General features: G+C 41.6%; 1 protein-coding gene across 4 annotated transcripts in view; it reads right to left on the bottom strand.

Annotated features, from left to right (window-relative positions):
- Window positions 1–27,073, bottom strand: part of robo3 (roundabout, axon guidance receptor, homolog 3 (Drosophila)) — a 139,844-nt gene that overhangs the window by 105,711 nt on the left and 7,060 nt on the right. For 3 of the 4 annotated variants that reach the window (XM_061751936.1, XM_061751935.1, XM_061751934.1), the window contains exon 2: window positions 17,892–18,218. In XM_061751936.1, coding sequence (XP_061607920.1) covers window positions 17,892–18,218 — 327 coding nt within the window. Of the gene's footprint in view, window positions 1–11,195; window positions 11,404–17,891; window positions 18,219–27,073 lie in introns of those variants that run through there. The other variant, XM_061751938.1, reaches the window with a different exon arrangement.

Here is a 27,073-nt window from a genome sequence, read left to right as displayed (position 1 = left end):
TAAACGTTATTGTTTTTAGCAAATAATCATTAACTTTGGAGGGTATTATGATTCAAGTGTTACTGTGTGGCAGCTGTGATAAAAGTGATAAACCCTCTTAACCTCATCTCCCTCAGCTCCCCCATTTTTCCACCCTCACTAGCTCCTCTTTGCTGGCTGTGCTTTCCCGGAGCTGCCCTCTGTTATCATTATTAACCTCCAGTAGTCTGGAACCGCATAGCCCATGATTTGGACTTTGATGTGCATGTTGTCATACACAGTAACGTGGGGGTTCATACTGATCTGTACCGCTGTACTAGAACCCCAATTCCAATGAAGTTGGGACGTTGTGTTAGACATAAATAAAAAAAGAATACAATGATTTGCAAATCATGTTCAACCTATATTTAATTGAATACACTACAAAGACAAGATATTTAATGTTCAAACTGATAAAAGTTATTGTTTTTAGCAAATAATAATTAACTTAGAATGTTATGGCTGCAACATGTTCCAAAAAAGCTGGGAGAGGGTCATGTTTACCACTGTGTTACATCACCTTTTCTTTTAACGACATTCAATAAACGTTTGGGAACGGAGGACACTAATTGTTGAAGCTTTGTAGGTGGAATTATTTCCCATTCTTGCTTGATGTACAGCTTCAGCTGTTCAACAGTCTGGGGTTTCTGTCGTATTTTACACTTCATAATGCGCCACACATTTTCAATGGGAGACAGGTCCGGACTGCAGGCAGGCCAGTCTAGTACCCGCACTCTTTTACAACAAAGCCACGCTGTTGTAAAACGTGCAGAATGTGGTTTGGCATTGTCTCGCTGAAATAAGCAGGGGCGTCCATGAAAAAGACGTTGGTTAGATGGCAGCATGTTTGAACATGATTTGCAAATCATTGTATTCCGTTTTTATTTATGTCCCAACGTCCCAACTTCATTGCAATTGGGGTTGTACTACATAACATATAAACAATGTAAATATGAATTTTAAGTGACCCCATAACATCTTTGTCATCTGACCTTTAAGGCTATTTTTCCACTTGTTCTCTACTAAGTTCTCCACGTCTGCTGTTGATTTGTGGGTGAAATAAAAATTATACGGCAAAGTAGTAGCGTTGCTGCAGTTACATTAACCTCATTCATTGACAATGCAATTTAAGTACAACATCTGAAGTGTAAGAGGTCAAAAGCCATTTTTGTCACACAAAAACACTGAACTTCATACTCTCTTGGAGTGCAGGCACACTGTCCAGATGCAGTTTAGTGAAGTCAAACTGACACAAGAAGCATGTAACATACCAGCCTCTTTAGCATGTCATCCGTGCGCCCCACTCTTTAGGCATGACCAATCAACCCAACCCAAGCTAATTGTTACATTCATGTAGACTGAGCATGAATCCATTATTCATACCTGGAGAGTAAGGCACAAGGATAATGTAATAGAAAGACGAATGTTGTGTTACCGCCTCGGACACTACATTACTGTAGCAACAGAGGTAACCTTGTACCCCACACTTCAAAATAATGATATAAACAATAAAGGGTTATATCGTACGGTATAGAGTAGTTTATATCGCACGCCGATATGTATATTGTAAGACTATCCGCAATGTCTGGAAGGTCTGGTAACTTTTTCAGTGGTGTAAAACACACACACACACACAGACACACACCTGTCATTTCCTGCATGTGTTCAGTTTCACTGTTAGGTCACAGTAGACTAACACTGTCCACTTTTGCTACCTCATCATGATGTCTAAGAGGTCAGGCGTCTGTCTGACTTAGCATCTACTGTATGTCTATGTCAGCAGCCCACCCCCAAGCCTCCACCCCAAATCAGCTGCCAATGTACACGAAACTGTGTGAGTTTTCTCTCCTAAGTGTACTCAAATGGCCAGGCCTCAAATCTTCCCACATGCCCAGCTGACTTTTTTTTTTGTCGTTTGTGCCACATCATTCTGTACCTTCACAATGAAGAGGGATGAGCTGGCGTCAGTATAGAAGTGAGGAACAATCTTTTCAATTTTCCACACGGTGAACAAACTCCCAAACATATGGATCTTGGAGCAGGAATCCATTGCTCCGGGAATCAAATGAATTAACTTGCTGACCTTTTCTAACTCTTAAGGTGGGTGGCCATGAAATAGAGAAATTAATCCTATACAAATCCACACGGCTAGGAATCAATAAGCATTTGCACAGCTGTTTGCCTCCACTTATAATATTTCATTCTGTTGCTCTGGGAAAATGTTGATTCAGCATTCGGAAAAATCAGGACAATTGGCTCTCAGCTAGTACTGTATTCCTTATTATAGAAAGCTTAGTGAAAAGAGAGACATTTTAATACATACATAGGAACATACATAAACCAATAAATACAATAAAGGGACCGAGAGTGTTTGAATTTATGATAAAAGCAACATCCTCACATTGTTTTTATTGTTAAAGGATAGGTACAATCACTTTTTAACTAATCAGTTATTGCATTTCTGTGTACATACTGTATGTAGGCAAACATATCCTAAGAGAAGCTATAGCTCTATTTGTGCATATGATGCATTAGAAACCAGGGAAACGACCTGTAAGGACAGTTATTTAGTGTGTCTGGCACTGCAGCTCAGAGAGATAATGAGGATCACTGGACATAACAGTTGGGGCAAGGGCAATTTATTGTTCTCAGCAGCCCCTGTGACCCTTGTGCTACACTGTCGTTAAAGGGGGAGGAGGTTAAATCTCTTCCTCACACCACCTGTTGTAGAAGCCCCATCACACACACCACCAACACACACACAAACACACACAAACCCCCAACCCCTGAGTTTCTCCCATCCTTTATAATGCAGAAACACACATATATGCACACGCTGGTCATTAGTCACGTCCACCTTTAGCATTGTCTAATTAATTCATGACTATGCTCTAGAGGGGGCTTTGGCTGGTGGGTCCTGCTCAATCACTGGCAGACGGCCAGATCACACAGAGGGGGTTAAGCCAGAGGCCTGTGGCCTCACTTCAGCCATCTGATCTACCTCTTTTAAACCACTACAGCCACTGGCCCTTATGACCACAAGTCTGCATGGAGCTTAAATCCTATTAGTGAAGCATGAAAACACATCATGCAGAAAGATACTTACACACATACAGAGATTGGAAAGTTGATCAAATAAATTAGGTTGTTATTGCTGAGAGAGGTGATGTGCTCATCCTTCTGCCACCTCCTATCTGATATCAATTATATAAATATGATAAAGCATTTGCTTTACAGATTATATAAATTGATCCACAAGAAGCTAAGAATTGACCAAAAACAAATACTTTACACCCATGTTAAACTAAAAAAAAAATGAAACAATCACGTCATCATTTGGGCCCGACCGATACGGATTTTTTTTAGGCTGATGCCGATTCCAATATTTGGCAGAATAAAATTCTGCTAACCAATTAATCAGCTGATTAATTAAAAAATATACATAATAATGAGATACAAGAAAGTAGAAGAGTCATAATTGAATATTATTATAACTCATTTTTAACAGAATTTTAAGAAAATATGCGAGAGTATTGCCTGTTTGTATGTGTTTATACAGCATTTGTGTACCAATATTCATTATTTTGAGAGATATAAGTGCCACAAGCTCAATGGTAATTTTGGTTAGTTCGTTAGTGGTGTTCTTCATTCATTGTGTGTTAGCTTTGAGCTCGCAATTTTTGTGACCAAAAACGAAGAAACAAAATCTTTGATGTATTTGAACATTTAATAGCGTTAATCGGCGTTAATGTCATAATTTGCCGATCCGATCAATGACGTCATTGATCGGCTCCGCAAAAGACATTTACTCCGCCCTCCCGCGTGCACAGTATATTTGAATCCAAAAGCTAGTTTATTTTTAGCCTTGTCGCATGTCTTTTGAGATAGTATTGGAAATATCTGACGGACAATAAAGTCATAAAAACATGTCGGCGGTGTGGAACAGACAACATGTTTGAGACAGACAACACCTAATGCCCGGATCAAACTACGAGACAAATTTGGTCTTTCACGACTGCACTTTGTCAGACTACTGCAATAAAATCTTGTATTCCGAAACCACCGCATCCCGTTTTTTACGATCATTGGCGACCGGATACCTTGGCGACGACAACAAGAGTAGATAGCGCAGAGTATATTATTATTGCTTGAGGTATGTCCACAAACTTTTAATATGATACAGCTCGCAAGCAGGCAACAAAACGATATGTAGCCTAGCAAGGTAGTGCTAACACTAACGGTTGTAAGCGAACATGCTGCTGTTCTGTCGAATCATGCTCTAAAGTTTCAGTGTGGCTGAAGTAATTGAATTAAAAATAAGGTAATTTAATTACAGTAAGATAGCACCCATTATTTCTGTCATTTTTTTAATGTTGGTTTGACCTGACTGATTAGAATACACGATCTGACTAGAGCAGTGATTTCCAACCTTTATGGAGCCAAGGAACATATTTTACAATTGCAAAATCTCAGGACACACCAACAAACAAAAATGTAACAAAAAGTGGATACATTAATTACTGTATTTACTTCCTGTCATCTAATAGAAGACCATGCATTTTTTCTGTCTGTCACTATGTCTCACTGGCATAAATAGAGGAACAAATATACATTATTTATTGTAAACATAATTTATTTGAGCAATTAAGTACACACGTATATACAGTAAATGCACAGGTAATTTAAATAGACATTCCTCCATCTTGTGATCGGATCGGTGATCGGTTATGTTTTTTTAAAACTCGCTGATCGGTGATCGGCTCCAAAAATCCTGATCGTGTAAAGCCAAATTGTAAGGATATTTATTGAGAATCAGAGGCGATCAGTCGAACTGAACAAGGTTTCTAGAGGGGAGTGAGAAAAGAAGACAACAAAAGACAAAGCACTAACTGTAAACAAGATGAGAAATGTAAATCATTATATAGAACAATGACACATTAGATATGAGTGTTGTATGGGGCAGTAGTGCTACACCCTGTGAGGGAAGGACAAAACAAGATAAGAAGGGATAGGGACAGGAGAGGAAGCATGCAGGAGAAGGATCGTGAACAACTGAAGTGTGGTGGGAGTGGCTATGTAAATGGGAAATATCTATAGGACCAGAATGTGAGTGAGGGGATACCCAAGCAATTTGCATATTCATGAGTTATTTGTCGCAATGAGTGAGTGGACTTGCGGGCCTTATGGGGGGCACAAGCCAGTGCAAACTGTAGGCCTATCCCAAGCCCGGATAAATGCAAAGGTTGCGTCAGGAAGGGCATCCGGCTTAAAACTTCGCCAAACAAATATGAGCGTTCGTTCAAAGAATTGCATACCGGATCGGTCGTGGCCCGGGTTAACAACGTCCTCCACTGGTGCCATCAACCTGAAGGGGGCGCCATTGGAAATTCAGCTAGAGTGGGTCGGAGTCGAAGAAGAAGAGGTGGAAAGCGGGTTCTTCGGCAGAAAGAGAAGAGGAAAGCACAGAGCCTAGAACTGAATGTGGGGACTTTGAATGTTGGGACTATGACAGGAAAATCTCGGGAGTTGGTTGACATGATGATTAGGAGAAAGGTTGATATATTGTGTGTCCAGGAGACCAGGTGGAAAGGCAGTAAGGCTAGAAGTTTAGGGGCAGGTTTTAAATTATTTTACCATGGTGTAGATAGGAAGAGAAATGGAGTCGGGGTTATTTTAAAAGAAGAGTTGGCTAAGAATATCTTGGAGGTGAAACGAGTATCAGATCGAGTGATGAGGCTGAAACTTGAAATTGAGGGTGTTATGTATAATGTGATTAGTGGCTATGCCCCACAGGTAGGATGTGACCTAGAGGTGAAAGAGAAATTCTGGAAGGAGCTAGACGAAGTAGTTCTGAGCATACCAGACAGAGAGAGAGTTGTGATTGGTGCAGATTGTAATGGACATGTTGCTGAAGGAAATAGGGGTGATGAATAAGTGATGGGTAAGTACGGCATACAGGAAAGGAACTTGGAGGAACAGATGGTGGTAGACTTTGCAAAAAGGTTGCAAATGGCTGTAGTGAACACTTTTTTCCAGAAGAGGCAGGAAGATAGGATGACCTACAAGAGCGTAGAAGCAGGCAGGTGCATTACATCTTGTGCAGACGATGTAATCTGAAGGAGGTTACCGACTGTAAGGTTGTGGTAGAGGAGAGTGTGGCTAGACAGCATAGTATGGTGGTGTATAAGATGACTCTGGTAGTGGGGAGGAAGATTAGGAAGACAAAGGCAGAGCAGAGAACCATGTGGTGGAAGCTGAGACAGGACGAGTGTTGTACAGCTTTTCGGGAAGGGGTGAGACAGGCTTTCGGTGGACAGGAGGAGCTTCCAGAAGACTGGACCACTGCAGCCAAGGTGATCAGAGAGGCAGGCAGGAGAGTACTTGGTGTATCTTCTGGCAGGAAATGAGAGAAGGAGACTTGGTGGTGGAACCTCACAGTACAGGAAATCATACAAGGAAAAAGGTAAGCTAAGAAGAAGTGGGACACTGAGAGGACTACATTGAGATGCGACAAAGGGCAAAGGTAGAGGTGACAAAGGCCAAACAAGAGCCATATGATGACATGTATGAAGAAGGAGAAAAGGATATATACAGGCTGGCCAAACAGAGGGATAGAGATGGGAAGGATGTGCAGCAGGTTAGGGTGATTAAGGATAGAGATGGAAATATGTTGCCTGGTGCCAGCAGTTTGCTAGCTAGATGGAAAGAATACTTCGAGGAGTTGATGAATGAGGAAAATGAGAGAGAAGGGAGAGTAGAAGAGGCAAGTGTGGTGGACCAGGAAGTGGCAATGATTAGTACGGGGGGAAGTTAGAAAGGCATTAAAGAGGATGAAAAATGGAAAAGCAGTTGGTCCTGATGACATTCCTGTGGAGGTATGGAAGCATCGAGGAGAGGTGGCTGTGGAGTTTTTGACCAGCTTGTTCAATAGAATTTTAGCATGGGAGAAGATGCCTAAGGAATGGAGGAAAAGTGTGCTACTGCCCATTTTTAAGAACAAGGGTGATGTGCAGAGCCGTGGGAACTATAGAGGAATAAAGTTGATGAGCCACACAATGAAGATATGGGAAAGAGTAGTCGAGGCTAGACTCAGGACAGAAGAGCGTATTTGCGATTAACAGTATGGCTTCATGCCTAGAAAGCGTACCACAAATGCATTATTTGCATTGAGGATGTTGATGGACAGAGACAGAGAAGGTCAGAAGGAGCTACATTGTGTCTTTGTAGATCTAGAGAAAGCCTGTGACAGAGTACCCAGAGAGGAACTGTGGTACTGCATGCGGACGTCTGGAGTGGCAGAGAAGTATGTTAGAATAATACAGGACATGTACGAGGGACGCAGAACAGCGGTGAGTTGTGCTGTAGGTGTGACAGACAAATTTAAGGTGGAGGTGGCACTGCATCAGGGATCAGCCCTGAGCCCCTTCCTGTTTGCAGTGGTGATGGATAGGCTGACAGATGAGGTTAGACTGGAATCTCCGTGGACCATGATGTTTGCAGATGACATTGTGATCCGCAGTGAAAGCAGGGAGCAGGTGGAGGAACAGTTAGAAAGATGGAGGCATGCACTGGAAAGCAGAGGAATGAAGATTAGTAAAACAGAATATATGTGCATGAATGAGAGGGGTGGTGGAGGAAGAGTGAGGCTACAGGTAGAAGAGATAGCAACGGTGGAGGACTTTAAATACTTGGGGTCAACCGTCCAGAGCAATGGTGAGTGTGGTCAGGAAGTGAAGAAACGGCTCCAAGCAGGTTGGAACGGGTAGAGGAAGGTGTCAGGTGTGTTATGTGACAGAAGAGTCTCTGCTAGGATGAAGGGCAAAGTTTATACAACAGTGGTGAGGCCAGCTATGATGTACGGATTAGAGACAGTGGCACTGAATAGACAACGGGAGGCAGAGCTGGTGGTGGCGGAAATGAAGATGTTTAGGTTCGCTCTCGGAGTGACCAGGTTGGATAAAATTAGAAATTAGCTCATCAGAGGGACAGCCAAGGTTCGATGTTTTGGAGACAAAGTTAGAGAGAGCAGACTTCGATGGTTTGGACACGTCCAGAGGAGAAATAGTGAGTATATTGGTAGAAGGATGATGAGGATGGAGCTGCCAGACAAGAGAGCTAGAGGAAGACCAAAGAGAAGGTTGATGGATGTCGTGAGGGAAGACATGTTGGTGTTCGAGAGGAGGATGCAGGAGATAGGCTTACATGGAAAAGGATGCCGCACTGTGGCGACCCCGAAAGGGACAAGCCGAAAGGAAAAGAAAGTGAGTGGCCTTGCGGACACATTCAAGTGAATTGACACCATTTTGCATGCACAATGACTGACAAAATTGTCTTGCAATCGCTGTGCCTGCACTGTGGAGGCTGAGGACCCCACCCAAATTCAATCGAAAGGCGGGACCCGGCCCAGGAGTCTAGCCCGGTGGGCGGGACACGTCCCACACCGAGAGACCCAGGGAGGTCCATCGGTCCCATCGAGGCGCCACGACAACCGGCCACAGGACCCAATGCCAATCCCCCCAGCCAAACCCACCCAAGACGGGCGTCCCGCCCCCAACCCGCAGGGCCCACAATGCGATCAGTCCCCGCCCAGCCCGAGGGTAAAATGGTGTCCCATATTTGTTGGAAAGGAGGGCGGATAGGGGTGCCCGACAAGGGACCGATAAATGGGGGGGGCCCCACGCCAAGCAGCCCTCCAGCCCGGGGGCCCGCCCTCAGGAGCCTCGCCATGAAGCCAGTGAAAAACCACCTCCCCTGCCATTACTATGACTGCCAGGTCCCCGACTGGCAGTCATTGGCCTTACCCAGTGTATCTGTGCCCCCCCCCCGAGTGGTGCATTAAAATATGGGGAGGCTAGTAAGCTGTGATTTGTGTGAGTGTGTGCGAGGTGAGTGATTAAGAGGCATGGCTCCTGCAGGTCGGGCCCATCAGGCAGGAGAACCCAGCCCCGCAGCACCGACCCCGGGAATCCCCACACATTCCACCCAGCACCCACTACCCGCCCCCGAGTCTGGGAGGTGGACCCCGCCCCCCCCCCCCCCCTCCCCACAGACCAGGCAGGGACGTAAATCCCACAGCAGGCCCCACAGCCCGCAGGGGACCACCCAGCCCCACCACGAGAAGAAGGAGGAGGCGATTTTTGCAGACGTTGGACCAATTTTCGATCTCAACAGTTGGATCGAAACACCCCCTAGTGTGAATGTGTTTAAAAAATATTTAAAAGGGTTAATATCGGCCGATAAATTCGGCAGGCCAATTAATTGGTCGGGCCGCAGTAATCATTTACTGAGTAAAGACAGAAAAATGCTTGTCTGGAAAAAAATGGGACTGTGCAAGTACGTGTACATTCAAATCAACAATGTTGAAAATGGGACCTCTGTAACACGTGTGCCTTCTTCAGCAAAGTTTATATTGACTGTGACCTGACGAGAGACTGCCTTTTTTTTTTTTTTTTTTTTTTAAACCATCCAGCATAAATTGATGTCACCATTCGTAAACAGAAGCTGACAGTAGCTACGTGATCTTGCAAGTAGTACAGAGGTACAGATCAGTATGAACGTCCACGTTTGTGTATGACAGCATGCACATCAAAGTCCAAATCATGGGCTATGCGGTTCCAGACGACTGGATGTTAATAATGATGACAGAGGGCAGCTCCAGGAAAGCACAGCCAGCAAAGAGGAGCTAGTGAGGGGGGAAAAATGAGGGAGCTGAGGGAGATGAGGTTAAGAGGGTTGACTTCGTCACTTTTATCACAGCTGCCACACAGTAATCACACAGTAACACTTGAATCATAATACCCTCCAAATACTGAAGTCCCCGTAATCCAGGGATTCACAAACATTTTGCGGAGACACCCTTCCTGGATATGAAACTTTCGGATCATTTTGAAATCTGTTTTCTACTCGCACTTGTGGGTTTTCCAATAAAATACGATCACAATGTGAGTTTGTATGTGTGTAGCAGAGAGAAGAATGAGGAGGCTCCAAGTGCTGATAGTGCAGCTCAGCTGCCTCATTCACACTGGCGTCTGGGATTACTATGTTGAGAAAGTTGGCCCATAGTTCTAAAGGCATTCACACCAAGCCAGAGGAAGACAGGCGTTTCATCATATCTTCACCTGTTTACCGAAATTCCACAAGAGAACTGCTATCTTAAAACTTGCTAGCTTGACCTCCACACAACCTTAACAGTGCGGGCTAAAGTTTTTTTTTTTCCCCCAGGAGCAAAGAAGTCAACTTTATTGAAAAAGAATTCCACCCCACTCTCGTCACCTATGAAAAAGTCAATCTTACCCTCCCATTTTGGAGTGAATATTCATGAGCCATAAAGCCCGCAGTAGAGCTGTATAACAGGCATAATAAAAATGTCAGAGCTATAAAACACTAAGAAAAAATGCTAGGAGCTTTGGCTACTCTCTCTGAATGTCAAACACCCACCCTTGGCTGAGTGGCTCTGAGCTCAATTGGGATTGACTTTTATGTAACAAGACCTGTCCCCTGCTTTACAAAAACTGTAAGGAAAAAAGCTAAGTTTGGAGAAAATTCAGAGATGCCAACCCCTAGCATCATCTCTCAGCAACATTCTGGATATTTTGTCAGGAACATTTTGATTTTGTCAAGAACATTTGTCGATTAATTTCATAATCGATTAGATGCCAATTAATCGAATAATTGCTGCACCTCTACTATATATGTGACCCTCCAGGACGAAATTGATCAGAAGTCTCACGGCCGTGTTTTGAGCTAGAGCCCGTAAATTGTTGGATACTATGTGAAAAAAAAAAAAAAAGAAAAATCGATTTTCAGATGTAATTGAAATACCAGAAAAATAAGTAAAGATCACTTCCAAGTTGGAATTGATGTGAATTTCTTACCTCAATCCCTTGAAGAAAAAAAAATGCTTTTATTGAGAGGGTTCAGCGAAATCTCCATGAGAAAGTGAGACAATGACAAGAAATCAACAACACAAATTGGCTGCTGCTGTGAGTAAAACAAGGAAAACCACATCATGTCAGGTATCAGCAGAAAGCTTGGGCTTCTCTGCAGCTGCGCATTAAATTTAAATGTATGTCATTACATGTATGAACCAACAAGAGACCATAATACAGTCCCTCGTGGTGTAATTAAACAGCGTTCCTAAGACTGATGGCAGGCAAATTTCATTTAAAAAAAATTACCTGATGGAAGCCTTGATAAGTGTGGTTTTGTACAAACTGAACTGCCCGCCGATGGTGCTGGTCGCAACGAACAAAGCTGGGAGTTGGGAGGGGAAAAGTCAGCACATTCCATGTTTGTGGACGGCAGGAAAAGAAAACAAGGATTCCTGCACATTGTGCTGCAATTGGTTGCACACGACGCCATACAATCACAACGAGGAAACTTTTTTTTTTCCAAAGTACGCCACATCCATTACATTTCATCCATAGCCCCACCTACTGCCTGGAGTAGGCACGACCCTTAGCCATGTCCTTACTACTGCGCTCTGGTGCCTCAAGTTTGTTCGTATCTGCAAAGCTTGTCGCAGCAAGCACAAAAAAAATAAAAAAGTGCTTAATACAAGCGCACCTTGACAAATACCGGTAAGAACACTGTAAGAGAGTTCATTGTATTTCATCATTGCAATTCCAAGAGTGAAACTAAATAAATATTAGTGAAATTAAATAAATATTTAATAAATTATACAGATTCATTCAACACAAGAAAATTCTTTTCAGCAGGCCAAATCCAACCTCATTCCCAGATTAAAATCTTTTTCATTTTTTTTTCCTTAAGTATTTATTGGAGTGGGTAAAAAGTGGGTTTTCGTTAGCTGTAAGCTAAAATCATAAAAATAATAATAAATAAAATCATAAAATAGTTTACTAAGTAGTGAAACTATATGTTTTGGAATTGAACTACAAAAATACAAGTTTTCTAATTCTAATTTGTTGAGATGCACCCGTATAGGCAGCGATGTGATCCAACCTTTCAGCTGCCACACAGAAACTAGTGAAACGCAATACTGTTCTGAAAAAAACTGTCATTAAACTGCACTTAGAGCTGTTTAATTTAGACTATTTTCTATTTGTGTTTCTACTGTTTTGAGCTAAAATGCAATTAAATGCATTTCTTCAGCATTCACAACATTCCCGTCTGTGTCAAGTATTTAATTCAATTGTCCACTAAAATCCATTTAAATTTAAAATATTGTCATAATAATAATAATTATAATAATAATAATAATTCGTATAAATATTGTTATACAATTGAAATGTGGTTAATTGCGATTAATTCATTACAAAGACTCTAATTAATATATATAGCCTATTACTGAGCTATTTATTAACATTCATTCATCTTCCGTTCCGCTTATCCTCACTAGGGTCACGAGGGTGCTGGAGCCTATCCCAGCTGACTCCGGGCAAGAGGCGGCTACACCCTGAACTGGTCGCTAGCCAATCGCAGGGCACATAGAAACAAACAACCATTCGCACTCACATTCATACCTACGGGCAATTTAGAGTCTTCAATTAACCTACCACGCATGTTTTTGGGATGTGGGAGGAAACCGGAGTACCCGGAGAAAACCCACGCAGGCACGGGGAGGTTTTCTCCAGGCACTCCGCCTGGGACTCCGCCTGGGACTGGGTAAGAAAAAGTTTGGATGGATAAATACCTGCCAGAATAATTGCACATATATAATTTTGACTGTGTACTAATCTCATTAAAATCAAGGCATTGCGATTGTACAAATTCATATTAATGCTTCAATAAATCAATCACAACATTATTAAAACTTCGCACTAACACTGCAACAATGCAGAATGTCAAACAAAACATTTTAAAAAGGCGGCAGTCCCCAAGGTTTTTTTGTGCCACTTACAGTTTACATGTGAAGACATATTTTGAAGAACTGCCACAGAAGCAAAAACAAATGATTTAAAATATCACTCACAATATTGCTTCAACGACCCGGTCTAATTTTATCCACATGATTGACTGGCTCCAAAGAATTAAGCATTTATGTTTTATTGTGGCTATTTCAGTTGTGTTTTTACTGTATTTTAAGACATACTTATATTTTGCAAGTGACTGTGCTACCAGTCTAATTTTTGGTTAGATATTTGCAGTCACTTGTAACACATATGTGCAGTGTCATGGTGTTTTGGTGTAACAATACTTTTTATTGGTTTGCTGTCCTAAATCTTTATTAAGGAAATGTGTTTTGTTAGCTTTTATGGTACAAATAAAGCTGTTATATGATCAGATAACGTGCTTAGGGGCGGCTCGTAGATATTAATTGTATATGTGTGTTTTGTGCATTTCAATTCCTTCCTATATCTACTGCATTCTAAAATAGTAACAGAAAAACTAAATGAGGGAGTGAATGTAATGACTATAACACTATAACACAAAATAACTATCTTTGGTAGTATTAAAGCATACTGCGGCCCACCTGGTCTTTGCCCTGCAGCAGATGGGCTGTGAGAGGTTAAGTCTCCAGAACCAACTACCATTCACACTGTGTTGGCTCAAAACCTAATACCAAATATACACACAAATACGCAGTGCAGTTCCTCCTCAGTTCCCCTCACTATTTCCAAGTGATAGGCTGGGGAGTGATGCGACACCATGCCATCCTTTGCTTTCACCGGTGCCACACTGAGCCTCTTGGCAGATGCAAGATGGTTCATATGCTGGTGCCCTTATTTCCGACCTCATTGATGCCTTGCTGGCAATAGCTTGTCTTTTGGCACTGAGTACTGTTTGTTCTGTATAACCTCTCATGGTAGAATGAATCAACAAAAGAATGTTTGTAGAATTTGTGTGGGTGAGCAGGAGCTAGGCAGACCAAGACAAAGTGATTCACTATACCTCCAACTTCTCTGGAAGCCAATACCCTGTTTGGTTAACTATAGATGGCCCAGTGGGTCATTGACAAGGTTAAAAAGAATTCTCTACGTTGTCTGAACACACTGCATGGAATCCATACATTTATAAATCAATGGGCATGGATTTTGGGGATGACTTAAATTATTAGATTTGGTACAAAAGGTTAAATATATGCGAAGCTATAAGGTGTTTAAAATGATTACCATATATAATTAGGGCTCCAGCCAGGAAATATTTTTGGAATCAAGTAATCCATCAATTATCACAATGATCATTCATGTAATCGGATAAAAATTGGTTTTACATTATTAAACACAAGAAATGTACACGTGAGGTGCAGGTATTATTTTTGTCCAGTGTGGGTCGCAATCATCACGTTCTACTGTTGTATCTGTGACTTTTGAGTGTGTCTGACTCAAAAAGGTGGGGTCTGACCTGCTGAGTGACGTCAGCTCCAATTGAACGAGATTGTAGTTGACTGGCTGATATCTGGCTAACATGTTAGGCAGTTTGTGTGTTGAGTTACTTGTGAATGAATGTACTTATTACTCGTTTTTTTTCTTTCCATTTGTCCAATTAAGCGATTGAAAGTGCACGGGCGGCACTGTCTATATTTTACTACATGCGGGGGGCATTACAATAAGCATTCTAACTAGCGATGGTAGGCTTAATTAGCGCTTTAGTAGTGTCTGAACTTATAATGCATATATATATTACAGGTTTTTTTGTTGTTGTTGTTAGTTTGCTGGTCCATGTGAACAAGGATCGTTTTAACATTTTTTTTGTACTGAAACAATTTAAAAATGCAAAGAAAAAAATATTCCCACATTTACTAGATTATTTTCAATGACAATAATAGTAATAGTGAATAGCGATTTCCGAGGAAAACACGTGATTGGCGTTCGTTTATCAATGCCTTTTATTGCCGATCACAAAAAACGATCACCCACAGCTTATACTTTACAGCCTGTAGAGAATGTGTGCTGTGTAGTGCACGTCTGGGCAATAAACCAAATGCGAGCGTGCGTTAAGTTAAGTTTATTGACATCCCAGTTGAAGTTCACTATAAAAGTAAGTGGACAACAAAAAGAATGAGCCTTATTTTATATTTAAATACACGAAGACACTTCATTTTAGAAATCGGCAACAGTCAATGGTAAACTCTCTTGACGGGCTAGCAAATAGTAGTATTAGTATTAATAGTAATAGTATTTGATCACAGGGGGGATTTACCTTCAAATAACGAATATTTACACACAAACACCATAGTAACACATACAGACAGGTAATATAAGAATACCGACACGCATATATTCTTCCTAATTTGTGAAAAACGAGTTTGCCCGCGTGGGTTTTCTCCGGGTACTCCGGTTTCCTCCTACATCCCCAAAACATGCGCGGTAGGTTGATTGAAGACTCTAAATTGCCCGTAGGTGTGAATGTGCGTGCGAATGGTTGTTTGTCTATATGTGACCTGCGATTGGCTGGCGACCAGTTCAGGGTGTGCCCCGCCTCTCGCCCAAAGATGGCTGGGATCGTCTCCAGCACACCCGCGACCCTAGTGAGGATAAGCGGTACAGAAAATTTATATTTTAATTAGACTTTACACAGATTTTATCGGCCTTAATGAATTATCGGCCGATAATTTGCATTTTATGCTGATCGGCTGATCAGCTTTTATGTCCTAATTCGCCGATCCGATCAATGACGTCATTGACGTTGCCGCGTGCACAGTATATTTCGATCCAAAAGCTTGTTTATTTTTAGCCTTGTCGCGTGTCTTTTGGCGTAGTCCTGTAAATATCTGACGGCCAATAAAGATACTTAAAAAAAACAAAAAACATGTAGGCGGTGTGGAACAGACAACGCATCTGAAACAGACAACACGTAATGCCCAGATCAGACTACAAGACAAATTTGCTCAGACTACTGCAATAAAATCTTGTATTCAAATACCACCGCATCCTGTTTTTTATGATCATTGGTATTCATCTTGTCAACTCAAATGCAACCGGATATACTCGTTACCGTGGCGACGATAAACACGCGTGGCACGCGCCGACTTTGTATTATAAGGACAAAATGGGGAAAAACGTGTTTTAGTGGTCACCGGTGCTCAGGACAGGAGAGGACATCCGTTTAAGGCTTGCTTGAGGTATGTTCACGTACTTTAAATACGATACGGCTCGCAAGCAGGCAACAAAAATGTTATGTAGCCTAGCAAGCGAGTGGTAGCACGAACGGTTGGACGTAAACATGCCGCCGTTCTGTCGAATCATGCTCTAAAGTTTCGGTGTGAGTGAAGTCATTTAATTAAAAATAAAGTAATTTAATTACAGTAAGTTAGCACCAATTATTTCTGTCATGTAATGTCGGTTTGACCTGACTGATTAGAATACACGATCTGACTGGAGCAGTGATTTCCAACCTTTATGGTGCCAAGGAACATATTTTACAATTGAAAAATCTCACGGCACACCAACAAACAAAAATGTCACAAAAAGTTGATACATTAATTACTGTATTTACTTCCTGCCATCTAATAGAAGACCATTCATTTGTTCGGTCTGTCTCTATGCCTCACTGGCAAAAATAGAGGAACAAAGATACATTATTTATTGTAAATATAATTATTTGAGCAATTAAGTACACAAGTATATACAGTAAATGAACAGGTCATTTAAACAGACACATTCCTCCATCTTGTGATCGGATCGGTTATCGTTTTTTTAAACTCGCTGATCGGTGATCGGCCCCAAAAATCCTGATCGTCTAACGCCTTATTTTAATATATTATAATATTTTACCGGTTACTAATCTATCTTCCAATTGTTCTTTTAACCTCTACTTAAAGTTGAGTTTTGGTAATTGATAAATACAAAGTTTACGAACATGTGTATGTGTTCACTGTGAGGGGTTAAATGCAGAGAACAAATTTCGTGTACATGCATGCATGTTCATGACAATAAAAGGTGATTCTTCTTCTTCTTCTTGAAATAAATGAATAATCATGTCTTAATTTCAATATCAATCAAAATAATGGAGCGCCTCCTCCCCATTTCACACTGCACTGCAGCTGCAAAGCTAACCCAAAAAAAACATGTCAGATCATATAGCCAACAGCACTCACCGTACATAAATTGAAAAATTTACAGCCAATCCATATGATTGGTATCGGCAGTGATTGGCAGCTCTCACTCATGGATGATCAGTATCAAAACCGGCAGCATAAAACTCTGATCGGAGCACTAATAATTGTCGCGTAAACATATTCGGATGCTTCTGCAAGCCAACATCGTTCTACAGTTTCTTTAAAATACTGTTGGTTAGAGAAAGACAAATAAATATCTTCCCAGTCTGTGTGCCATTTAGGCCATTAGCTGACCTACTGGCACAAACATAATATCAAAAGTAGCTTTTGGGTGGTAAATCTGACATTTAAAAAAAGAACTAACATCTGCTCCAACGAGGCTGCCAATGAGCAGTGACCATTTCTCTTCCTCCCTGTAAGAAAAATGTTCAGCTTCCCAGCGGCTAAAGCTATTGTATGTTTTTTTTCCCCCCAAAGAAAAAACTGTCGACCATGTACTTTCATGAGCAAGTCGGATCACAGAGTCACGGACACACCATGACAGAGGTCACACTCTGGAGTAGGATAAGATACTTTATATAGACAGAAAATATTATAAGCCTACAGAAGAGTATGGGGCGTAGGGTTGGGTCCCCAGATTGCAAGCTGCCAGATGTGATACCAAGGTCAGGGGGGTAAACCGAGTGATGGTGATGATAAGAGACCAGAATGAAAACTGCCTCTTGTCTCCCCTGCTTTTACAGGCTAAGATAACATTGTTACTTGTGGAATCTAACTGTAAAGTCACTGTTTCCATTAGATGTTAGTTCACTCATCATTATGAAAAAAATACTGATTTGTGTGAGGAGTACATGAACACATATTTACACCAGAGCACTCACTCACTATGAAGTGAAAAAAAGACACTTACTTGCCACTTCCAGTGACGCATTACGACTGACTGCCTCACCCAGGTAGTTGCGTGCCACGCACACATAGACCCCTTCATCGGGTTTGCTCCGCCGACCATGTACAATTCGTAGGAAGAAGAGGGAACCACTGGGCAAGAGCATCCTGTGAGAGCGAGGGTCTTCGCGGTCCGTCTCGACTCGCTCGCCATCTTTGTACCATTCCACCATGGGAGTCGGCCGCCCCTCTGCTTTACAGTTGAGGGTAGCTGGCTCCCCCTTGGACACAATCAAATCAGATGGATGTTCAACAATTCGCGGAGCAGCATCCTCTACCCTGGGTCGAGATCCTGGAGCAAGAAAAGAAAAATGGAGGGGAAAAAAGCATTTGACTAAGAAAGCTGTTTCTGATGTACAGTATTTTAGACAAGAGAAAGTTTCATTCCATGAAGCTCCCAGGTTAACAAACAATTCAAATGCAAATAGAAGATCAGCACTTATTTTGTTTATTGAGATTTATTTTAAATTCCTTAATAACCTTAAAAATGGAGTGGTGACAAAAAATAGATTACTGAAAGATTCAGAATGCAGTATATGTATGCTATCTACAAAACCAAAGATTTCAGACTGCTGCCTAGCCATTTCAGACAAGACTAACATTTTGTAGATAAAAAAAAAATCCTATTTAGGCATTGTATAAAAAAAAAAAAATCCATCCATTTTCTGAGCCGCTTATCCTCACAAGGGTTGCGGGAGTGCTGGAGCTTGTCCCAGCAATCATCGGGCAGGAGGCACGAGGCGTACACCCTGAACTGGTTGCCAGCCAATCGCAGGACACATATAAACAAACAACCATTTGCGCTCACATTCACACGTACAAGCAACTTAGAGTCTTCAATGAACCTACCATGCATGTTTTGGGGATGTGGGAGGAAACAGGAGTGCCGGGAGAAAACCCACGCAGGCACGGGGAGAACATGCAAACTCCACAGAGGCGGGGCCGGGGATTGAACCCCCGGTCCTCTGAACTGTAAGGCAGTTTATTTTTTATTGGGAAGTAGAATGATGTTATTGAAAAGCTGATGGGAAAGTCAGGTGATGACTGATTCGGTCATCGAATCAGTCCTGTGTTCTTCCATCACAGTCTGGTTTGGTGCTGCTACAAAAAAGGACAAACTCCGACTGCAACACACAATCAAAAGTGCTGAAAGGATTGTCGGTACCCCCCTACCCACCATTGAGGACTTGCACGCTGCCAGAACTAAGACAAGAGCGTGCAAAATCCTCTCAGACCCTCCGCACCCCGGTCACCAGCTCTTCTCTCTTCTCAGCTCCTTCTCTCAGGCAGGCGCTACCGATCAATGCAAACTAGAACTAGCAGACATTCCAACAGCTTCTTCCCTCTTGCGATCAACTTCTTAAACACCTAACCTACAATTCCATTACAACATGCTGGCAATTCTATGACTTGAGTTCGTTGTCACATTTCTGTGGGGCCAATTATACATTACTCGTGCACTCACTGTAGTTGTCTCGCCATGCTGCACTATTTGCATATAGTGGCCACTCATGCCAGAGTAGCATCTGCTCCATTTGCACACTGATTGAAGAGTATCTGCAACATTTGCACAACCAACATTGTCCCAGATTATCGCACTACTCGTCACTTTAAACCGCATACACTCCTGGAAGTCTCGGCGCCCTTTGCACAATGTTCATTGCACCGGACTATTGCAATATTAGTCATTCGAACTGCTCTAAGTGCTAGAGGACTCTGCATCTTTTTGCACAATTGTCAAAACAAAAAAAATAAATGTACCAGCATTACCAGATAACTAGCAACCCTTCACTGCTCAGTGGCTGTGTTTTTTTGTCAATGTCTTTATGTCTCCAAAGTGTTCTCTGTCAACTGACTGTCTGTTGTCGTACTAGAGCGGCTCCAACTACCGGAGACAAATTCCTTGTGTGTTTTTGGACATACATGGCAAATAAAGATGATTCTGATTCTGAGGTGGACTATGTCCAATCCAGATATTTGTATTTCTTTTATTTGCAGTACCGTATATCCATGTAATCCCTCAACAGGAAATTTACGTCTCTATGTTTTGTGTTGCACTACACACAGAGAACCAGATCACACAAATGCAAGGAGAGACGACACCATAAAGGGGCATACAAAACCGTACTGCACCGCTGAGGGGTTAATTGGGTACGGGATAGTGTCTTGCTCAAGGGCACATTGACAGTAGTCAGGAAACAAATTAGGATCTCGCCAACACCTACTTGACTTTTTTGTTTTTGTCTGCAGTGGAACTTTAACCGTGAACCTCTGAGTCACCGCCGCCCCATCCATCCATCCATCCATCCATTTTCTGAGCCGCTTCTCCTCACTAGGGTCGCGGTCGCGGGCGCGCTGGAGCCTATCCCAGCTGTCATTGGGCAGGAGGCGGGGTACACCCTGAACTGGTTGCCAGCCAATCGCAGGGCACATAGGAACAAACAACCATTCGCACTCACAGTCATGCCTACGGGCAATTTAGTCTCCAATTCATGCATGTTTTTGGGATGTGGGAGGAAACCGGAGTACCCGGAGAAAACCCACGCAGGCACGGGGAGAACATGCAAACTCCACACAGGCGGGGCCGGGGATTGAACCCGGGTCCTCAGAACTGTGAGGCTGACGCTCTAACCAGTCGGCCACCGTGCCGCCCCATGTGATGAATTTGTACTATTCTTTATTGTGTAATACAGTATCATCATTGAAAATTGATGTGTTGTGGTCACTCAAACACTAAATCATGGATACATCAATCCAATAATTTAATCAATAATAACTTAAACAAGAACACAAATCATTTCCTGACCTGCAGCAACACTGCATTACCTTCCAGTTTCAGCTTCAATCAAATAAAAGTTTCAAAAGGGCCTAGTTGGACAGCAGTGGGAATAAGCAATTTTCTTTCCCTTCTGGCTTTACCCTACTCAGGGTTTGGTACTGTGGATCATCCTCTTCCATATCTAGTTGTCTGGAATTAAATTAAAATCTAAGTAGGAATAAGCATGCGACAAAAAGAATAAGTTGACCCATTTAAACTTTAGCAGGGTAAGCATCCACTGTGCTAAATGTGTATCATACAGTTTTTCAGTAAATTCAAAAATGAAAACGGGTACTTTTTTTTGAGTCTTTTCTCCCTTGGGGTGTCTGAGCATTAGATTGGGAGCATAATAGCTTTTCTGCAGCATCTGTATCATGGCTGGCTGGTCTGGGATGGGAGTGTGCAAGGGGGGGGGGGGGGGGGGGGGGGGCGTCAGCAGGACAGAGCCTTTGAGAGCTGACTCATAAATTCTACAGTTAGAACAAGCCATGTGGAAATGTAAAGTCTCTTTTAAAAGGGAAAAGACCACCATGAGTGTGTGAGATAAATATCATTGAGAATGTTTGAATAGAAACCACTGAACATCGGTTTTTCAAGCTATCCCAAGACATTTCAACTTGAAAAGAGCTAACTTAGCAGAAAATCTTCAGTTAATCAGATACCGTGAAGTAAAACGACGTGAACTAACGTTATATTTCAATGTCTAGTGAGGCTATTTTAATACAATAAAGGCCACAATATATGTTTATTTGCATACATGTCTACAGTACAGTGCAGCCGCAGGCTTGGCGTGAATATGCTGGATGCTGATAAAGTATTGACAACTATAGCCACTATAGCCTGTTTTATTCATTAATTCCCAGTTGCCTAGCTCAAAGTGAGGATAAATATACTGAGCCAGTAAGGATGGAAAGAACAAACTCAAATCCATTTCCTCGGACAGCTGGAGTCTGCAAAGTATAAGGAGTTGCCTTGACAGTGGCGTATAAAAGGAAAGACTGGACTCTCTAAGGACCTATTAAGTCCTGGCGAACGTGGACGCCAACAGAAAGCCAGCAAGTCTCATAGCTACACGATAGCTAATCAAACCTCAGGGGTACTGGGAGAGTTAGACAAGAGTGATGTGAGAAGAAAAGATCAAATACCGCTTAAAATGCAATGCCAAAAGCTGTTAACCCTTGACTGATAGATGTACGCATATCCATGGAAGGCTGCTTGCATCAGGCATCAGCAATGTTACCAATTTTATAATTATTATTTAACATTTACAAGACAAGATGAATGGAGTTGCATTGAGGTGCACGGTCGAGGTACAACTGCAAATGACAGGAGAAGAAAACAAAATTAAAGGATGACACTGGCATGTGTTAAGGAAGAGTATGGAGGAGTAAAGTGATCTTGCAGGCCTTCAGTGACACTTTATAAGAAACATCTTACTGAAAACTCCGCCTATCTCCCGAAGATGGCTGGAATAGGCTCCAGCACACCCACGACCCTAGTGAGGATAAGCAGTACAGAGCCAGGTCGGGTAATGGTTTGCTCCAGCACGGCGATGCTCTTCTCGTCAGGAACTGTTGGATGGTCTGGGCACTGTAAGCAGGCGCATTGTCGTGCTGAAGCAGCCTTGAGTTGTCCTGCCACAGCTCTCACCTCTTGCGCACTCAACAAAGCAAACAGCGCAGGATCTTTCTAAACTATGGCTATGGTTTGAAATGTATCTTTTGTGTCACCAGTTGCGGATCTTTTCTGACTATATGACTGAATATACAAACACAGATGTGAAAATACTGAGATCATGTGAATCGTAAATTGAATCCTGGAAAGCAAATCAATCTCAGTATAGATCCATCCACCTACATAGCCCTTGACTTCTTTAATGCACTCAGCGCTAAACCAATTCTACCAGCTCATAGAGAAAATAGTAAACAATATGTGTCATCATCACATATAATCAAAAAGATTCCATTCAAAATGGCCATGCAGGGAAAATGACATAAAACAGGGCTTTTTAGGGCTGTATGCTATATGCAAATGGCCAATATTTAACATCGCTCCCTCCATGATTCATTGTAACCTTGATTTTCTGATCTACACTCACCATGACCAATTTTATTTTTATACAGAAGCTCTGATGTATTGGAGAGGAAAAAGCATGGTAAGCAAATTCCCAAGAAAACGACAACTATGCCAAACTTATGGTATTACATTTATTCAGTGCAAGAAAATCTAACAAAAAATGCTTATTTTGCAAACCTACTGGAAAGGGAAGGATTGGTCACAAAAAAATACCACAGCTCTCTCATTCCACACTCATCTACAATTCCTTTTCATGAGTTGCATCTTCAACTTGGGTTGTTTCACAGCTTTACTGGCTCCCCAGAAGCCAAAAGCCTCCAAGTTTCCCCAAAGACATTGATTTGCAAATGCATATTCAAAGTTAAATTGGCAGCAGTGAGGGAGGCACGCTTGGATGCTTTCGCTAAAGCCTCCTAGTCCTTGACCCTGCAGGCATGACAAATGAGGCCCTTACATAAGAATACAAGCCACCAGCCCTAAAGAGGCAACCTCTTTATGATCAAGTGGGTGTTGATGCTAGGCATCTAAATGGGCAGGGTCAACTTTGCAAAAGGAAATTGTGTGTTTATTATTCGTCTCTTGAGGGCCATCAACAGTTTTGTGTTCAAAGACGGCGGTTGCTTCTTTTTGGCTACGTTTGAAAAGATTGGGAAGCTCATGGAAATGAAGTGCAGCAATTCACTCCTCCTTTTATTTTAACGCTTTGACTTTGAAATGCACGGTTCACGAGTAGGAATAATTATGCACTCATGATCAGTCACTGCCGACCAGTCCAGGGTGTACCCCATCCATTGCCCAAATTCAATTGGAATAGGCTCCATCTCTCCTGCCACCCTAATGAGGATAAGCGGTACAGAAAACGGATGGATGGCTTTTAACATTCTCAAAATGTTGCAAAATAATCACTATCGATTTAAGTATAAAGATTGACACCCTTCATTCACAAGTTGTGCCAAAATGTGCCAGTTGTTCAGTTAAACCACTCAATACAGTTTGCATGTTTGATAGAAAAGGTTGAATTGTGGGGTGAAATATCTAGAAAAGGTTGTTGAGAAAAGGTTTTCTATGGCTACAAGATAATTTAGTGAAGCAATACGTATTTGTATTCGTTACATGGCAGGCATCATGTGTCCTCTCACTGTGTGGTAAAACTCTACAAGGTAGCCACAAGGCTAGCAGTACTGATGGCTTATCACTATAAACTGCAGGGAAATTGCTTTGGCTTCCTCTCTTCTGAAAATGCATTGTTTACATGGTAAAAGTATTCCAGAAGCCAGACAAAGTTACAATGTTAGTGAATGTAGTAGATTTAGCATTGATTGATCGACAGATCGAAACAATATTAAAAGAAGAATAATAAATACTAGGGAAATGAAATTATGAAGAGATATGTTTTGAATTTGGCTTTGAAGATGATAATACAGTCTATGTTGCGCTGGTCATGGGATAGTGAGTTCCAGAGGAGGGGAGCAGAGCAACTGAATGCCCCCACAGTAGTAACATTCTACATGCACCTAAATGTTAAACATGCTGTGAGCAAAAATAAAGCATTATCAATTAAATACGTGGGTCCTAATTGCTTTGGAACAGTTCTAAAATAAACATCTCCCTTTATGAAATCCCACGTAGCTGTCAATCACCAAGCAGTGCTGCAAGAGATAACGAGCTAAGGACGCACTAACTGCCTCTGGTCCCTGGCTGCTTTTTTGTGTGTCAACGCTTGAGTAAGATAATAAAAGCTATGTACCTGCCACAGCTCTAAAGTCAGCTATTAAATCATGACGGTAGCTGTCAAAAGCCGTCACTAAAGTATCTCTTTGATGTGACAGTGCCTCTAAATTCATTTGTTATCAGATAGAATATTTTTTTCCATTTTGAGCATTCAAGTGACCCAATCTACAGCGGTCGAGACACAACAATTGCAAACGCCATAAGACGACATTAATACGCAATGGAAATGCCAACTCCACAACACAACAAATTAAAATCACAACACAGCGACATTAAGGTACAACAAAAGTGAGCATCAGGACTGCCTCCGACTGTATACTTCGTCTTGGTTACAAGGAACTCATATTGACAAGGGCCCAATAGGCTTCCCTTTATATTTAAGAAGGAAAAATCTATTATTACATTATCCTTATGAAATTAAAGTTGGGACAAGAAATACCTCACTGTACCCATATCATTAAACACAAAAGAAATACATTTAAAAAATCTTAAACGATATTCAGTTTTGTATTTTGTATTTTCCGTACCACTTGTCCTCACTAGTGTCACAGGTGTGCTGGAGCCTACTCCCTGAACTGGTCGCCAGACAATCGCAGGGCACATAGAGACAAAGAACCATTCACACTCACATTCACACCTGCGGGTAAATGAGAGTCTTCAATTAACCTACCATGCATGTTTTTGGGATGTGGGAGGAAGCCGGAGCACCTGGAGAAAACCCACGCAGGTACAGGGAAAACATGCAAACTCCACACAGGCGAGGCCGGATTTGAACCCGGGTCCTCAGAACACTGACGCGGATGTGCTAACCAGTTGTCCACCGTGGATTCTCTTAAACGATATCTATCCTTGAAATGACTTGGATTCAAAGGTTGAAGGGAAAAAAAAGTGACTGAGGTGAAGTTATAATGAATAAAGTTGAAAAATGACGTGAGAGTAAGCTATTTCGGAAAGTAAGCACTTTTGGATTGTCATAAATTATTAATATTCCAACTTCATTCATTAAAACTTGTGCAACTTCTCGACTTAGTCACTTGGTCTGTCGACAAAAGGAGTTTCCGGTAACCTGGATCAATTATACAGTTGGAGGGAGTACCACGGTCAATTCCGTTGTACCTTAATGTCGTTCTGTTGTGGCTTTAATGTGTTGTGTTGTGGCGTTTGCAATTGTGGTGGCTTGTCTCGCCCACCGTATATTGGGGCACTTGAATGCTCCATCCAACTTCCCAAGAATATCACAAGGATGACAACTGCTGTTATAGGCTTTCCTTTATTACTCAGATCAGCAGATACGATCGATCGATCGATCGATCGATCGATCGATCGATCGATCGATAGATAGATAGATAGATAGATAGATAGATAGATAGATAGATAGATAGATAGATAGATAGAGGGAAATGAACTTGAGGTTTGATTGAAAATCTAACTTTCTGAAAACTATGTGCCTCTTTAGATAAGTGATCAGAGTGAAAAAAAGCAAGACAAAAAGCACATTGTTGGCAGCAAATGGCAAATACAGTAGAACTTAAAATACAAGATACAGATAGAACCTACAAGTTCTATTCAAGTATGATTTTCACATTAGCTATACTTAATGAAGAAACTAGTCATACATATTTGGAACAACCATGTGCCTTTTAAATCCTAGACCTTGTTTTTGGTTTTTGTTAATGAGTTTGTCTTTATTCCATACTTATTGGTAAATAGTTCTGCACAAAATTGGCCAACCAAGCGTATTCACTCGGGAAAGATTCAATTTCTCATTGAATTGAATGTATTAGGCTAAATTAGTTACCATGTGTTTAACAAATTTAATGATTATGTGTGACAATATACAAACAATATACAAACACAAATTTGGTTGTGTTTTAATGGTAAAACTCAGATTATCGGTATTACTCGAAAATAGGTTACAGCAAATCGAGGGATCATAAAACAGCGAATACATTCCTATTCTCATTAAAGTATAAGTGAGATGATAATGCAGTACCTATCGCAAGTGTCTTGGTTTAGTTCTACAACATATATACTAAAACAACAACATAGGAGAGACTGGAATATTGGCTGAGGCTTTTTGCCACCAAAGAGGATGCACGATCCAACTTTTTTTCGAGATAATTGAAAGTTTGAATTTACTAATAATTATTATTTTGAACACACTCAAAATTCATACATACAGTAGGCCTAGTTGTATTTTCAAAACTTTAACCTAAGACAATGAAGACCCTCTAATTCAATAACGTATGAATTACCCTTTGATGCTATGGATGCAACACAACACAACCATCTATGGATTCAGTATTTAGGAGAACTATTATTTGTTCAGCCGTAAAATAACTTCCATATGAGGGAAGATCTGTATTGTGGTGTTAAGTGCTCCTTATCAGAGTCATAATTCAGAGGGCCCTGGCTCAGTTGGCTCCATGTCTATTTCAGTAATAAGGCTGCCAATGGAGAGGGCTGCCCACCTAAAACCACTGGTACTAATTCCTTAGGCAGTCCATCTGTCTACAGCCTGA

This window comes from Phyllopteryx taeniolatus, chromosome 17 (genome assembly GCF_024500385.1).
Source record: "Phyllopteryx taeniolatus isolate TA_2022b chromosome 17, UOR_Ptae_1.2, whole genome shotgun sequence".
Classification (NCBI taxonomy): Eukaryota; Metazoa; Chordata; class Actinopteri; order Syngnathiformes; family Syngnathidae; genus Phyllopteryx; species Phyllopteryx taeniolatus.
This window is presented reverse-complemented; position numbering and strand designations above follow the sequence as displayed.